We start from the raw sequence: 16248 nt of genomic DNA on the forward strand, positions 1-16248 counted from the left end.
CTGATCATCTTTTGATAGATGAATGGATAAACACAATGCAGTATGTACATACAATGGAATTACGCCCTCATAAAAAGGAAAGAAATTCCAATACATGCTATCACATGGACAAACCTTGAGGATGTTATGCTATGTGAAATAAGTCAGTCACAAAAGAACAAATACTGTATGGTTCCACTTACGTGAGATACTGAGAGCAGACAAATCCATAGACACAGAAAGCAGAATGGTGGTTGGCAAGGGATGGGAAGGAGGAATGGGGAGTTTTAAAAAATACAGAGTTCCAGTTTTGCAACATGAAAATAGTTCTGAACATGGACGCTGTTACTGGCCGCACAGCAATGGGAATGTATTTAATGTCACTGAGCTGTCATTTTTAACCATTCTTTTTTTTTTTTTTTTTTTTAATTTTTTTATTGTTATGTTAATCCCCATACATTACATCATTAGTTTTAGATTTAGTGTTCCATGATTCATTGTTTGTGCATAACACCCAGTGCTCCATGCAGAACGTGCCCTCCTCAATACCCATCACCAGGCTAACCCATCCTCCCAACCCCCTCCCCTCTAGAACCCTCAGTTTGTTTTTCAGAGTCCATCATCTCTCATGGTTCTTCTCCCCCTCCGATTTCCCCCCCTTCATTCTTCCCCTCCTGCTACATTCTTCTTCTTCTTTTTTTCTTTCTTAACATATATTGCATTATTTGTTTCAGAGGTACAGATCTGAGATTCAACAGTCTTGCACAATTCACAGCGCTATTTTTAACCATTCTTAATGGTTACAATGGTAAACTTTGTTACGGGTGTTTTACCACAATTTAAATTTTTTTTTAATTTTTTTAGAAGTTGAAACCAAAAAAAAATACTTATTGAAATAAATTAAATTCAGTTCAATACAAAATAATTTGTTAAGAAACAACTCTATATGGGGTTAGGCATTTTAAGTAGGTGGAACACCACTTGGATGGATACCGTACCTGCCCTAAATGTGACTCCATGCAAAACCCAGGTGAGACAGCCCTGCCTCTAAATGCATCTCCCTCACCGGGGTGTGCTCTTCTCTCTGATTCCACAGTTGGGAGCACCTGTTTCCATGTCCTGGTTCCATAATACTGGGAGTTCTTTGACAATAAGAAGAATGATGTGTCCCCCCACCCTTTTCCTCTGTGCCTAGGGCAGAGCCTGGCAGATTGTGATCACCACAAAGCATCTTTGCAAGTGTCTTCATTCAGTCCTTCAGTCATTCAAATACAAAGAAAATTCACAAACACCCACCAAGAAAAGTAGAGTTAAGGTCAATAGAATACAAACAAAATGCTAAGAAGGCTTCAGAGGGAAAACCAACATAACATTGGGTCAAAATAGACTATGTAAATTAAAAAACAAAGAACATGTCAATTATATAAATTTTTTTAAAAAGACACAAAGAACAAATCCCAAGAAAACTAACATATTACAATGACTGGAATTTGATCCGCTGGATTCATTTTAAGGAAAAAAATTGTATCGATGTATTCAACAAGACAAGAAATAGTCTTTTATGGAGATATGTATTGATGATCATTATCTAACTATTGAGTTCCCATGGTAAAAGACAGAATAAAATGTTGAAATGAACTTTAAGACATGAGTACAGTCCATGAGGAGCTTAAAGCCAAGTTTAAAGACAAACAAATGGAAATGCAAAAATCAAATATTACAAAATGACGTGGATAATATTGACCCTTCATTTTTTAAACTGAAGGTAAAGCAGTCATATAAGCCTTCTTTAAGAAAGTTAGACCTTTAGTTAGTTCCTGGAGGCCACGGTGGATCTCCACAGAGAGGAGGGAATGGGGGGGGGGGCAGTGAAAGGCCCCATTTCTGGCGGGTGAAAAGCTGAGAGCAAAGACACAGAGGGGAATCCGGAGTTACGCAGCTCAGAACAGCACCCAGTAAATTCGTTGTGTTACTCTTATCCACATCCTTTCAAACTCATCAATTTTTATACTTATTCCTTTTCATTACTTTGGCATTTTCCCCTATTTAATAAGCATCTTTTGAGCCTAATATAAATAAATAGAAATGAAGGAAATGAGAGGAATTTCAGAAACTACTATCCTAGTTGACACTGAAAATGTAAACGTAAAGAAAAAAAAAAATTAGGTCCAAAGATCCTGGAGCAAACTAGACACGGATGGACAACACGGCTCTCTAACTGGGTTCCTATTTTTTTTTTTTTTTAAAGATTTTATTTATTTATCTGACAGAGAGAGAGAGCACAGCAAGAGGAGCAGGACAGGGAGAAGCAGGCTCCCCGCTGAGCAGGGAGCCCAACACGGGGCTCAATCCCAGGACCCCGAGATCATGACCTGAGCCAAAGATAGACGCTTACTCGACTGAGCCACCCAGGTGTCCCTCCGACGGGGTTACTGTGCTTACCAAAGTCAGACACACTGCTGGTCTTCGTGAGCTGCACATCATAAACACTTAGCGGGAAGATTTCTATTTCATCATAAACCTACAAAAGGAAAAACAACAAAATCAAAAAATTTAATGTCATGATATCTTGGAAAATTTTTTTAAAGATTTTATTTATTTGAGAGACAGCATGCTCACAAGTTGGGGGAAGAGCAGATGGAGAAGGAGAAGCAGACTCCCCACTGAGCGCTGAGCCTGACGCGGGGCTCAGCCCCAGGACTCTGAGATCCTGACCTGAGCCGAAACCAAGAGTCAAACGCTCAACCAACTGAACCACCCAGGCGCCCCTTTGGAAATTTATTTTAATGATTTCCAAACTAGATGCCAAATTAAAACATTAGAATCCCCCCCTCCCCTACAAATTACATACTTTTTTTTAAGTAGGCGCCACACCCAGGATGGAGCCCAACTCGGGACTTGAACTCACAACCCTGAGATCAAGACCCGAGCCAAGATCAAGAGTCGGACACTTAACCGACTGAGTCACCCAGGCGCCCCCACAAATAAAATTAAGAGGCCTTAGATGTGGTTCAAATCACTTTTAAAATCAAGAGGCCTTAGATGTGGTTCAAATCACTTGCCTGTTCTTGCATGTATTCATATGGTGCAGGGACACAGTACTCAATGTTTTCATCTACTAATTTTCGGAGCTGTAGGCCATAGTGGCTGGGTTCCAGCTGCCTCATCTGTAAAGAAAAAAGACAGCCATTCAAGATTTTAAATGTTCTTTCTAAATTCATCATTGTCCATTAAAAATCAAAGTGGACATTTCTGAAGGAAATACTGTATATAATGTGTGGAGTTTAAACCCATACATAAGAGCTGAAATTTAAATGTGCAAAAAAAGAAAGATGGGACAAATAATTACTTTTAAGAAGGTTTTCTCTAAATGACACCGCTTATCACTAAAAAGCAAGAGGTGTATTTTTAAGAACTTAGGGTAGTATATTATCTGATAGGATAGATCTTACCATCTCAGCAGGTACTATCATTTTATACATTGGTTTTACCCAAGTTGTTTCTTATTACTGAAGTAGAGAAATTGTGTGAAATGTGAAAAATCTCATATTGTACAGACCTCAGAATTAGGAATTTCCTACCCCAAAAAATGTTTTTTCAAAAGGAAAATGTTGATACATGTACTCATTCACTCACTCACAAATTATTTCAGGCCTATGCTCTAACTGGGTCTAACTGACCCACTCCAACTTCTGGCGTCCTATGTCACTTACAGACCTATGAACTTCATAACTCGTGTTGTTGGTAGAAAACAATATTGTGGGTTGTCTGAATAAAAACCTTACATAACGGAGTAGAGGACATTAAACTGGTAAGAATGTAAAGTTACATATATAAATGTCTGGTGTCCTAAGGCTTAAGTCAAAGCAAGACTATTAAAAGATAAAATTAATGATTATTCATATCTGTTAAGTGTACATGGTAAAGAGTTACCGAAGTCCACATGACTGTTCTCACCATGCCAGGTTATTTGATGGCATTTTCTCTGAAACTTAAGAAGAGTTCAGCTCTACTGCGCCACCTGGTGGATTAAAAACCTCTGCTCTGACGTTCAGTCTATTACCAGCAGGCTCTCTTTAAGACTTAGTGTAAACATTCTTTTCAGAAACAAAACCCAGTTTGAATAATGAGTAAAACACCATCTCATAACAATCTCCATGAAGCAACCGTGAATAGTATCAAGTTACTCGTTTAATCTAGAGAAACTCGATAAAACTGCTTAGGAGTAAACCAAACTACTTCGAAGTTTACGCCACTTTCTTACGGAGCACTGTCCCTAAGGAACTTAAATAACAAGTCTTCATGATTATTCTAGATACAAAGGCATATTAGGAATTTCAGTAAAACGCCTCAGGTTCTTCATGAAGGCAAGGGGCCATAACCTAACAACTCACTCTTCTAAAAGATGGAAGAAGAGAATGCTAATTAAAGTAATAAATATGTCCATTAATAAACATGTTGGTTAATAGATGTTAATCTTTTCCCTAGTATAGAAAGTGAGGTCCTAAATACCACACAGGTTTAAAAGGCATAGGGAGGCAACATTAATGATTCTTTCTACTGAGACATATTCCCACAGCAAAATCCATTACCTTGCAGGCCAAAGTCAAAATATCTTCTACTCTATGTTCTGGCTTGATCATTACAGTAACCCCTTGATTATCCTGAAAATGAACGTAGGTCTGGACTTCCCACGTGTTGTCTCGGGGAACACCATCGGCTGCTGAACCGTATATATGCAGAAGTTCATCCACCTGTTTTCAGATACCACAAGAAAATACAGATAGATTTGATACACAAAGCACGGACACTATGAAAAAAATGTCCCCTTGATTCATGGCATATTTTCTGGTAAGCCCTTCCACATTCCTTGTGTCTGGCTTCTCACAACCCTCTAGGGCAGACAGGCCCAGTGTCTCCTCGTTCATTTAACCCACACAAAACTGAAGCCCAGGGAGGCTGACCAGAAGGCAATGGACTCCTCGTCCAGTGTTCTAGCCACATGCCATTTGCCACTTAGCCCAAGTCTGAACATGACACAGTGGATGCAACGGTGCTTGGTATCCACTCTCACTGCTCTAGAATTGCTGGTTGACAAGCGCCCTGTGTAATCTGCATTCCTGATCCCCGTGAATTTTAAAATGGTCTCATTTATGGCCACTGATGCCTGCCCGCATCCTAACCCGAACTGCACTTCATCTGAGCAGGTTTCTCTTCTCTCATATTTCTACTTGCTTCTTAAAATCAGTCCCTAATCCTGGGAACATTATTTTTTCTTTCCGTCAGCTATTTCACATCTAGACACTCTTAGAAATCATCCCCAAACATACCAGCTTTAGAAGGAAGCTTTTCCCAAAGATGTTTAATTCCCTGGACCCCATTAGCATGGTAATTCAATGATCTCATGTTAACATCAACTTCCGTGATTTATAAACAAAAATAGTTAACATGTATTAAACAACTCAGAAATGTGCTGGGTGCCTGGGTGGCTCAGTTGGTTAAGCATCTCCTTCGGCTCAGGTCATGATCCCATGATCCCGCCTGGGGTCGGGACCAGAGTCGGGCTCGCTGCTCAGTGGGGAGTCTGCTTCTCCCTCTACCCTTCTCCCCTGCTCATGATCTCTCTCTCTCTCTCAAATAAGTAAATCTCTTTAAAAAAAAAAAAAAAAAATGTTGTCCTCTGGTTAGATTCTTGCATTGGTCTTCACTGGTGGTAAAGAAAAGACCCAGGGATTTGAAATCAAAAAACCTGTTGTTCAGGTTACACATTCTACCATTTAATCAGCAGGACGGGACATTCACCTTGATGAGCCTTGTCTCCTATTCTGTAAAAGGGGATATTAGTAATATAATTACTTAGGTTTATTAGTTAATACAGATTTTGCAAACAAAAAAATACAGATGTGAAAATACCTTACACACTAGAAAATGTTACTTTCAATACTATCACATAATTATAGCCTACTTATCATAAAGTTATCATCAATGGATTTTACTCTGAATTCCATGCATTAAAAAGCCCACAAAGCAAAAAAATCCTCCTATGCTGGATTAAAAAACTAGAATAGAGGGACACCTGCGTGGCTCAGTCAGTTAAGCATCTGCCTTGGGCTCATGTCATGATCCCAGGGTCCTGGGATGGAGACCCAGGTTGTGTTCCCTGCTCAGCGGGGAGCCTGCTTCTCTCTCTCCCCCCTGCTCATGCTCTCTCTCACTGTCTCTCTCAAATAAATAAAATCTTAAAAAAAAAAAAAAAAGAATAGATATATTGAAGATTTCAAAAGAACAGGCTCAGGAAAAGCAAGAAAAGAATCAATTTTTCTGTGCTGTCTTTTTAAAAATGTGGTATTCGTCTTCAAAGGGATGTTTCTGGACCTGTCATGGATCTGTCACTTTTTGTACATTTTCCTGGAAAATGATCATAGCCCAGAATGAATATCAACCTCATGTGCCAAACCAAAAGAAAAAAGAGAGGAATAGATGCCTGGAGCCAAGGAGCAGGCAGCCAGCATGGACCCACTTTCTCCTGAAGGGTCCTATCTCATTCAGATCACTATTCCTTCTCTGATTCAACCTCCAGGTACTTTTCCTCTGGGGAGTGATTTCAACCAGGTGCATTAGTAACAAGCAGGTAACTTCCTTAAAGGTACAGACCCCCACCTCTCAAACCAGGCTTGCTCAGAACCAAACTAAAACCCCAGCAGAGGTCACTGTGGAGTAAGAAACCACACAGGAAGCCAGGCCAAGCAGTCACACAGTGGATTACTCCCGCAAAGCAACTGAATCTTGTACTTTCAGAGCAGAACAGGAAAAACTGAAGACGGACAGGTGGAAGAGGGATGGAAGAAATACAAGCTCGCAACTATCCTTCCCTTTCCTCCTGTTCCCATCCTTTATTCTCCAGCATAGAGAGACTGTCTTACATGGGGCCAGATGGAATAGCTTTTTTTTTTTTTCTTTCCAAGTAGGCTCCACACCCAACCTGGGGCTTGAACTTGCCACCCTGCAATGAAGAGCTGCATGCTCTACTGAGCGAGCCAGCCAGGCAGTCATGTGCCCCGGATGGAATAAGCTTTTCACATGCTGTCAGTTCACTGACAACCCTTTACACATTGCCCTGACCCTCTAGGTAACAAGTGAGAAAAACGAGGCTCAGAAAATTCTAGAAACCTGCCCAAGCGCACACAGTGAGCTGTGATGATGGTACTACGGGGATCTGAACCCTAAAAACCTGGCTTCAGCCTATGCTCGGTTCAGCCTATGCTCACCACCACTGCGCTATATAGAAATATCAACCTGCCAGTTACCTCCCCACAAAATGGATACAACTTAACTTTCTCGAATCTCTTCTGTTCTTCTACAGCACACACCAGGTTCTAGTGGAACAAAACAGCTCACCTGACATTCCCCACAATGCAGCAGCACTCTCCTTTCGTTTCAATTTCCCTTGCCTGCTTTACCTCCCCTCACATGTCCAATGCTGAAACCATATACATCCTTCAACCTTATTTCCAATGCTACCCACTCCCTCTCTAATGAAGTCTCTCTTGCTCCCTTCCCTCCTACCCCAATTCCACTCAATTAAATGAGTCTACTGTCTTAGATCCCCTGATGCAGCACTTAGCAAAGCCCAGCTCACTGGACAGTCATTTTTAGGTGCTCTCACGCCCCCACCCCCCCACCCCCGGTGTTAAGACAAATGACAGCAGAAGCCCTGTCTTTCTGGCTCTGGCTTCTTCAGACCTTGACACAGTGCATTCTGCACCCAGAACATATCCAGCACAGGGGCGTTGAACTGGATGCAACCAAAAGTCCCCAATTATACACAGGCTTGAAAGGTAAAAGCTGCCCTATCCATACAGTGTCAATTTCTTAATCTTCCCTAAATTTTAAGAAGAGAAATCAATAGATTATTGAAGGGGAAAAAGTCCTAGACGAGAAAAGGATGCAGATAAATGCCAAAGGACAGAATATTCATATTCTACTCAATTAAACAAGGCTTTGTGCCTACAGCTACTCTGTGGAATCATTTCCTGAGCCTACACTATTGACCTAAGACTGAGGAAACGATGGAAGAGAAGATGCCTAGCAAAGCCAAGGCTGTGGAAGATTCATAGCCTCTCAAGAGATCCTGCAATGAAAATTTACATGTAAGGTTTTTCCTGTGCGTAACACACAATCCCAAACGTACCCAATTAAAGAAGGGGAAAATCTGGTTATTCCAAGGAAACATCAGGAATATGGAGTTGACTGGATGCCTGGGTGGCTCAGTTGGTTAAGCGACTGCCTTCAGCTCAGGTCGTGATCCTGGAGTCCCAGGATCGAGTCCCACATCGGGCTCAGTGGGGAGTCTGCTTCTCCCTCTGACCCTCTCCCCTCTCATGCTCTCTCTCACTCTCTCTCTCTCAAATAAATAAGATCTTTAAAAAAAAGGAATATGGAGTTGACTAATTAATTAGAACAAGAAAAAGAAAAGACTATATGTTTACAGATGTCCTAGGTGGTTATAAGCTTTGCCCACTTGGAGCAAAAGCTAGACTGATTCCCTCAAAGGTCAATGCTGTCCATGCCGAGACTATACACACATGGCTTTATTCTCAATAAGCCAGATAAAAGCCTTTTTTTTTCATAAGAGGAAAAGAGAATCTTGAAAATAAGCAAACAAACTAAGCCATCTGGAAAGCTCTCTTCCCAGCCTACCCTTTTCTGAGGTGCTTCCTTCATCTTTTTACCACTCACCCAGAAGCAGGTGGCGAGCTACTCGGCCAAGGCTGTTAACACCCAACCTACCTCCCACTCCACCTCTCCCCAAGCCCCCTCCCCCACCCGCTAAAAACTAGTTTCCAGGGGCGCCTGGGTGGCTCAGTCGGCTAAGTGTCTGCCTTCAGCTCAGGTCATGATCTCAGGGTCCTGGGATTGGGGGGTGGGGGAGGTGGTGGAGGTTGGGGGGGATCTGCTCAGCAGGGAGCCTGCCTTTCCCACTCCCTCTGCCCCTCCCCCTGCTTATGTGCATGCTCTCTCTCTGTCAAATAAATACAATCTTTTTAAAGATTTAAAAAAAAAAAAAGCTAGTTTCCAATTAGTTTGCTCAAGGTTCCCAGTTCCTGGAGAAAATGCAAATAATAGACAGCAAAAATATAACAGGCCATCTGGTCAAATCCCAGCCTTGCCAGGGCTGGTTATCTAACGTCTCTGGGCTTCAGTTTCCTCACCTTTAAAGGGGCCTAAAACCCCCAGTTTCATGGGGAGGTCAGGAGATGGGTGTGAGGAATGGCATTTGAAGGCATTTTCCTGTAAAGGGCCATAACAATGTCAAAAGAACGTTTTTGAAGTTCAGTCTGGATTGCAGAATTCTACCATAGCTGCCTTAACCCCCGAAATTCAACAATGGCCACTGTAAAGAACTGCAGGAGAACCAGCCTTTGTCTCAAAGCCCTGAGGAGCTACGGGTGCTGGGGTCACCGTGCGATCGGCTGCGACTGGCACCGGCAGCCTGGCTCAGGCGTGCCCTCCTCGTGGGCGACTTCTACAGAAGCACTGATTATTACTATTCCATTAATGGTCATGAAAGCACATGTCAAGTCACTCATGCTCAGTGTGCCTCAAGGAGAGAGAATTGAAACTCCGCATGTTCTCACAGCAGATGCTTCTGGATCAAATGGCTTGTAATTACTACTTGGATCACTGAAGGGAAGTGAGTAGCAAAATCACAATCTGGCTGTCACCAATGGGCCCTCCACAACAGTTGCTGATAAAAGGAAAGTCTATTAGCAAGTGAGATGAGGAGAAAACACAAAAGGAGTTACTTGCTCTGGGTTTTCTTAATAACAGCAAAATGTCATGGAGGAGAAAGTGTTTATCTCCTTCTTGGGCTGATGCCCGAACATCAGCTGATATGAAGGGAAAACAAAGACCTATGTATGTACCTATCTATCTATCTGTATGTGCATGCATGTTACGCAGGGTCCCACACTACTGATCCTATTTAAACAGATTACTTCGCTATGGTCAGGAGCAAGTGGTTTCATTCCTATTTTCCATTTAAAAAACCAACATTAGCATTTTTTTTCCCAGTTTGGAGCTAATGACTCATGGGACAATACTTCATTGACTCGCAGCCACAGAAAGTCGGGACACCCCAAGCCAATTTTCCAGGAGAAAGAGCCAAGGCCCAGGGGCTCCACAATTTCTGCAATGAAGCTGCTGGGGTAGCTGCCTTCCAGAGTCTCAGCGGGGGATTTGTTGTCAAAATCTCCATAACAAACACCTCCCTTCAAACACTGCTTGAGACTCATTATTACTCATCAAGAAGCATGCTATGAAAAGCTTTCATTTTGGGCTCGCCAAAATGTCCTTTCAAAAATGCTCAAATAAGGCTGGCTTTACTCCAATCTTAACAGATTTTGAATTAGGATGACTCACTGTTGGGACTGTTATATGACGCACCAATTAGAGTGGAATAGTTTAAAATGCCCGAGACCCCTCCCTCCCGACGCTCAGGAACTTGGCTGCCTTTCTTTATGGCTAATGGACATCATACATTGGCTATACATGAGAAGATGCTCTGTGCAAATTATCAATATTCTCCAACAATGATTAGCAGAGGAAAACTAGTGAGATATGATTCAACCAGCTACAGGCAGAATTTTAAGTCCCAGAGATACAAAAAAACAAACGCCCTTCATTCCACCTGCAACTCAGTTTAAACCTAGTTATCTGAGTTCTGCAGTCCAGAAATGATAAATACACAAAGTAGCCCTATATGTCAAAAGAATTCATTCAGTGTCCCTACACCAGAGGCAATTCTTAGTTAAAATAGGAATAAATGTTTAAGTGTATATGCTTTAAAAAACAGATGCAATATTTTCCTCTCACTGATTATAGCGCCAATGGGACTTACCAATTAAATCACAAGAAGATCATCTGGTAATTTGAGCACAATTTAAATAAGCACTAAGCTTAATTCTGACCATCAAAAGCTTTTTTAGCAAAATTTATTTTCAAAGCCTGACGTTAACTTCAGTTAATAAAAAATGCTTCCATGACAGAATCTCTTAACTTTCAAAGTAGGAATTTTAAATTATTATTTAGCGACGGAAGAGATATAACCTTCAAACTATGTTTTTTATTACAGATCAAACATTTCTTCTCAACTATTATTAAAGGACTGCATCTGATATAGACAATAGGCAGATCTATTAAGCGATACTCTATCCTCAGCAGTGTGCTATGGACTGAGAATATATACATAATCATAAAATATAAACTATACAGAGCAAGGGTCCCAATTACAAGCCTGCCGGGGACACACAACTTGGTCGCATCACTGAGGGTAAGAGGTAGCAAACCAAAGAAACAGAGGTGTCCCCCACTTTTCTATAGTTCACATTGTGTCACTTCGCTTTCATGAAAGATCTGTTTGTACCTGTTAGAGCTAACTGAAAGAAATCCACAGAAGAGTTTCACTCACTTTGATGAAATCAGGTGAAAAGCAGAAACACATTCAGTGCCTGTTTTGCAGCAGTAAGCCCTTCTAGAGACAGCATGCGTGCACGCACACCCCAGTAGCAAGAGGGACAGGGCCAAGGTCCTTCCCTGGGAGCCACACTTGTCATCTGAGCATCAACCCACCAGAGCTTTGAACTGTGTCTGTGAGCTTCTGAGCTGTACCTCGATTTATTTTGTGCATCCTTTAGCAAGATGTGCCCTAAAGTATCAGAAAAGCCCAAAATGTTACTTTTTAGCTCTGGGAATGCTCAAAAATTTTCCATATAAATTAATGGTATTTGCTTCTTCACCTAATGCTATTTCGGTTTATGAAAGGTTTCACAGGAATGATCTACTTCTGATCCATGGGGAAACCTGTAATAGTGATATAATTTTTTTAATCAAGTAAAAAAAAAAGGATGGTAATTTGATCTGGATTTTGAAATAGGCTCTGCAGTGTATAGAAACAAAGGGGCAGGGAATGGAAATGATTTATATTCATTTATAGAAGTCTGACATTTTGATGGTATGATTTATAAAAAGGAAGTTTGAGGGGCGTCTGGGTGGCTCAGTTGGTTAAGCACCTGACTCTTGATTTCAGCTCAGGTCATCATCTCAGGGTTGTGAGACTGAGCCCCACATGGGGGCTCGGGGCTCTGCCCTCAGCTTGAGATTCTCTCTCCCTCTGCCCTCCCCTGCCCCAGCTCACACTATAAATAAATAAACAAAATCTTAAAAAAAAAAAAAAAAAAGGAAGGTTTGGACTTGGCATCCTTGTGGCCCCACGGTTGGTCAGATCTAGCAAAACGAGATCACCAAGAACAGAGAGGAGCAACGTAGCCACATGACCCCTGGCACAAACCATTCCGTCTCATACCCACACTCTTGCAGCCCCTGATCTCTGAGAAGGGGAGGTGAAGGGGAATGGGGCTTTGAGTGGAGGTTTTCTACCCCATCTCAGGACACCTTAGGCTGGGCAGCCCACTAGGAGCACTGTCAACAATAAAATAGCACACTGAACAGCCCACAGTCCAGGCCAGACTCACATGAAGGCAGAACAGGTAGCTGTCTGTGTTGTATTATTTTAGGATCACCGGAAAGTACCTCCCTTACCTCCCCTCTGGACCCATCAACAGTGTAATACTCAACCATTCCTCAACTTTTTTCCAGCTAAATTGTCAAGTGGCCAAATTATCCCAATTAATTTATTAATACTGCCAACTTCTGCAAAAGCATATAACATTTGTCCAAGCCTATTAAAATCAGGTTTCAACCTCTACAAATAGTTGAGAAGTTTATTGGACAGAAAACCCAAGATAAAATGATTTAGTGAAGAAGACAGAGAAATCGCTCAGTAACAGGAAACACAGCTGTAAGGGGAAGGTGTGGATTTGAAAAAACCCCAAAGGAAAAGCGCAAGTTTGTCTGTTTGCCCTACTCCATAATTCCATTCAGAAATGATTAATTCCACTCGGAAATGGTTCTGAGTTGTTTAGTCAGAAACTCTTCTGGAGTCTAGACAAGGACCCTCCCTGCGCTCAACTCCACTGAGGGCACTTGGTGATCCAAAGGCTGCTGATTCACAGCATGGATGTACTGTCTGTGAAGCTCTCTATCCACCCTGAGAGGAAAATGCAATTTTGGATTCACCAAACTCTCAAACGAGGGTAAGCACTGCTGAGCAATAGGGAAGTATAAATGGAAGTTGCTATTTTGATCTTAATCTAGCCGTGCCACTTTTAAGATAGGGTTACCATGAATTTAGAGATCTTCAAAATTACTTGGCATTCTGAGGATAACTCTTACTTATGCACTAGGGACCACATGAATTCTAAATTAATTTTCAAGAGATTCATGTAAAGACCGTGACCTAGCACTGCCCGCTTAACTTAGCACTTGCGTCATCAACGTAAAACAAGATGGCTGCTACATACACAATGTTCCCCTCACTGGAGTTATTGGGAGTTTGGGATTGCTGAGTTCCAGAAAATGCCTAACTGCCACTTGAATCAAAGGCTAACGAAATGGCTCTGCAATGTTCATTTGGCAGCTACCCTTTTTCAGTATTTAAAATTTTATGTTCCGTAACATTTTATAGAATCTTCACATCACAATTTATACTAATTACTACTCTACTACATTTAAAGTTTTAACTTTAAAGGAAAAGTTGCTTTTTTTACTTCCCATATGGTTACAAATTTTACTTTTCTATAATGTCATATATTATTCCAGTAACCCTGGATCTTCTTGATGTTGTTTTTAACCAAGAAGTACACATTTCTGAAGATGTGAAACAGAGCTCAAAGTTGGGCTCACGAAACCACCAACATCAAGCTCGTAACTCTTTTCCAAATGTGCACAGAACAAAAATAGGGAAGTAATACAGCTAAATATTAACAGTGGTTGCGTCTGGGTAGAGGGATGAGGAATAATTTCCTTTTTCTAATTCTTATCTTCCAGATTTTGTAGTGAAATAACAAACATTAAAGAACTGGCCGTTTAAACATTTATGGATACCTACCCACATCTACGTCATTCAGTTACATAAATACAAATACTGCGATTAGTTTCCTATCTTTTTAAAACAAAAATGTTCAACCAAATGCTTTTGCTTCTCAAGAATCTTACATTAAGAACGTTTACCACGTCGGACGGGATAAAGACCGTATTAGGCTCCGATACAGTTAGCTGAATGTCAACACTTAAGAAAAAGGAGCAAGTTATCAAGTTATTTACCATTATCATTTAATTATATAGAATTGACTGTCTTGATTAAAACCAAAATTTGCCTCAAATACATTCACAGAAGTTCAATTCAAAAATATAAGCCTAGCATTAACCAATGGTGTATAGGTAGCTACCATCTCTAATGAAGAAGTATTTTCCCACTTACAACCAACACATGATTACTTCACAATTAAAGTACAAGTAGAACCACAATTTAAAATGTGATATTCTTTTCCATTGTATAGGAGTATATAAAAATTGTACAGTAATATGCAAAACAGAGACCATGGAAAAGAGGGTTCATGTGTTTTTGTCCATCACTCCTCCTTTATGGTTCCAGGGCTATAAACAGGTCAAAGGAGTGGCTTCTATCTGTGATTCACGCAATTCACAAAACTAGGATACACAATCAAATAAATATCCATATAAAATCAGAAAATCAAGTTCCATGAGATGTGACCACCCTCTCTTCCAGATGACACTGGAAGCCTATTCAGAATAACATGTTAAAAGTAAAACCAAGAATTTCTTCAGACTTCATCACATTTTTCCTTTCCATTTAAATGATCAGATTAACACATGAAGAACTCATCTTTTCAACAGTCTTTGAAAAAATAATAATCCTAAAACATATTAGTCTGCAACATAAAATTCATTATCATATACTATATTAATGTCATTAGGAACTACTTCAGATAGGAGTATTCAAAATGTTCTGAAGACAATTCACTATACGTGAGCCCCATTTCAGCGATGAGTGCTCACGTTATTTTTAAAATATTAAAACAGGGGTGCCTGGGGGACTCAGTCGGTTAAGCTTCTGCCTTCGGCTCAGGTCATGATCCAGGGGTCGAGCCCTGCATCCGGCTCCCTGCTCAGGGGGGAGTATGCTTCTCCCTCTCCCTCTGCCCCTCCCCCTGCTTGTGCTCTCTCTTTCAAATAAAATCTTTTTAAAATTAATTAAAATAAAATAAAATATTAAAACAGGTGTCTTTCCTCTAGGACACTCAGCAGCTGCCAACAGCCCAGTGCTACAGAGCCCTGGATCCAGGAAGATCGAGGCCAGCCCTGCCCCACGGGCACGGGGTGAACAAGGCTGAGGAAGTGACGTACCTCTCCATGCCTCAGGCTTCTCATCTCTAAAAATCTGATGACAAAATGCCTCCTTTGTGTCAGAAAGATTAAGCGAGAAAAGTGTCTAGCACTATCAACAGAATTTGGTTGCCGTTACTCTATTATTAACTTTACATGTTTATTTTAACATCAAATCTTAGGGGGGATAAATATTCTAAAGGCAATGAAAAGTGTGGATTCTCATCTGATTACATGTGCCTGGAGCTGCAGCTGTGAGCAAGGTGTGAATACCTTTCCGGAAGTGCCAAAAGGAGGCTGGGCGACTTGTGTGTTCCCATTTGGAAAAAGCCCATGCCAGGACCGCATTCCTCTGAATCAACTTTTATCTCATTCTTAACGGATGACGAGCATTTATGATCTGCTGACTATCAAGGATCTCCCACTAAGTCTGCTGTCCCTCCTGTCCTGAGGAACTCGCCTGAGTTACAGAAGGTCTTTTCTCCTTCCCTTTTCTCGCCAGTGTGTCCAGCCCTTTTAATGAAGAAAATATACCCTTCTTGTTTCTTCCTCGCTGGGTCAGTGAGAGTGTTCTTTTCCGGAGAGCAGAGTCATCTCTAGAACATACCTAATTAAAAACACAGTTTTAAAAATCTTAAGACATATTATCTGGGGTGACAGAATTAACGGTTGCCTGAACAGAAGTAAGCACTGCTTGATGTAACCATCATGTGCTGGCCAAAAGCTACCGCATGTCTGACATACCACACGTGCATCCACCATTTGGCTATCTCTTATCTGGGTAACGCCAGCCTAGTCACAACATTCAGATCTCTCCAGGGCGGGCAGTGGGGCCGGCAAAACGATCCGCAGACCCCCCCAGGCTGGAGCTCTCATACTAGCCACAGAAGCCAGCCACCCCGGAGCCGCTGTGGAAAACCCAGTGGGGCTCTGTGCAGGACAGACAAAACCCCCTTCGCCCAG

The 16248-nt window shown here is 41.4% G+C and overlaps 1 protein-coding gene across 6 annotated transcripts in view; it reads right to left on the reverse strand.

Moving 5' to 3' along the window:
• The window catches only part of TIAM2 (TIAM Rac1 associated GEF 2), a 228988-nt gene that overhangs the window by 68397 nt on the left and 144343 nt on the right, over nucleotides 1-16248 (reverse strand). For all 6 annotated transcript variants that reach the window (XM_036112076.2, XM_078054538.1, XM_078054539.1 and 3 more), the window contains 4 exons: nucleotides 15746-15892; nucleotides 4572-4733; nucleotides 3042-3146; nucleotides 2422-2500 (listed from right to left, as the gene is read on the reverse strand). In XM_036112076.2, the coding sequence (XP_035967969.1) occupies nucleotides 2422-2500; nucleotides 3042-3146; nucleotides 4572-4733; nucleotides 15746-15892 (493 nt within the window). The remainder of the gene's footprint in view (nucleotides 1-2421; nucleotides 2501-3041; nucleotides 3147-4571; nucleotides 4734-15745; nucleotides 15893-16248) is intronic.

Source organism: Halichoerus grypus, chromosome 9 (assembly GCF_964656455.1).
Source record: "Halichoerus grypus chromosome 9, mHalGry1.hap1.1, whole genome shotgun sequence".
Taxonomy (NCBI): Eukaryota; Metazoa; Chordata; class Mammalia; order Carnivora; family Phocidae; genus Halichoerus; species Halichoerus grypus.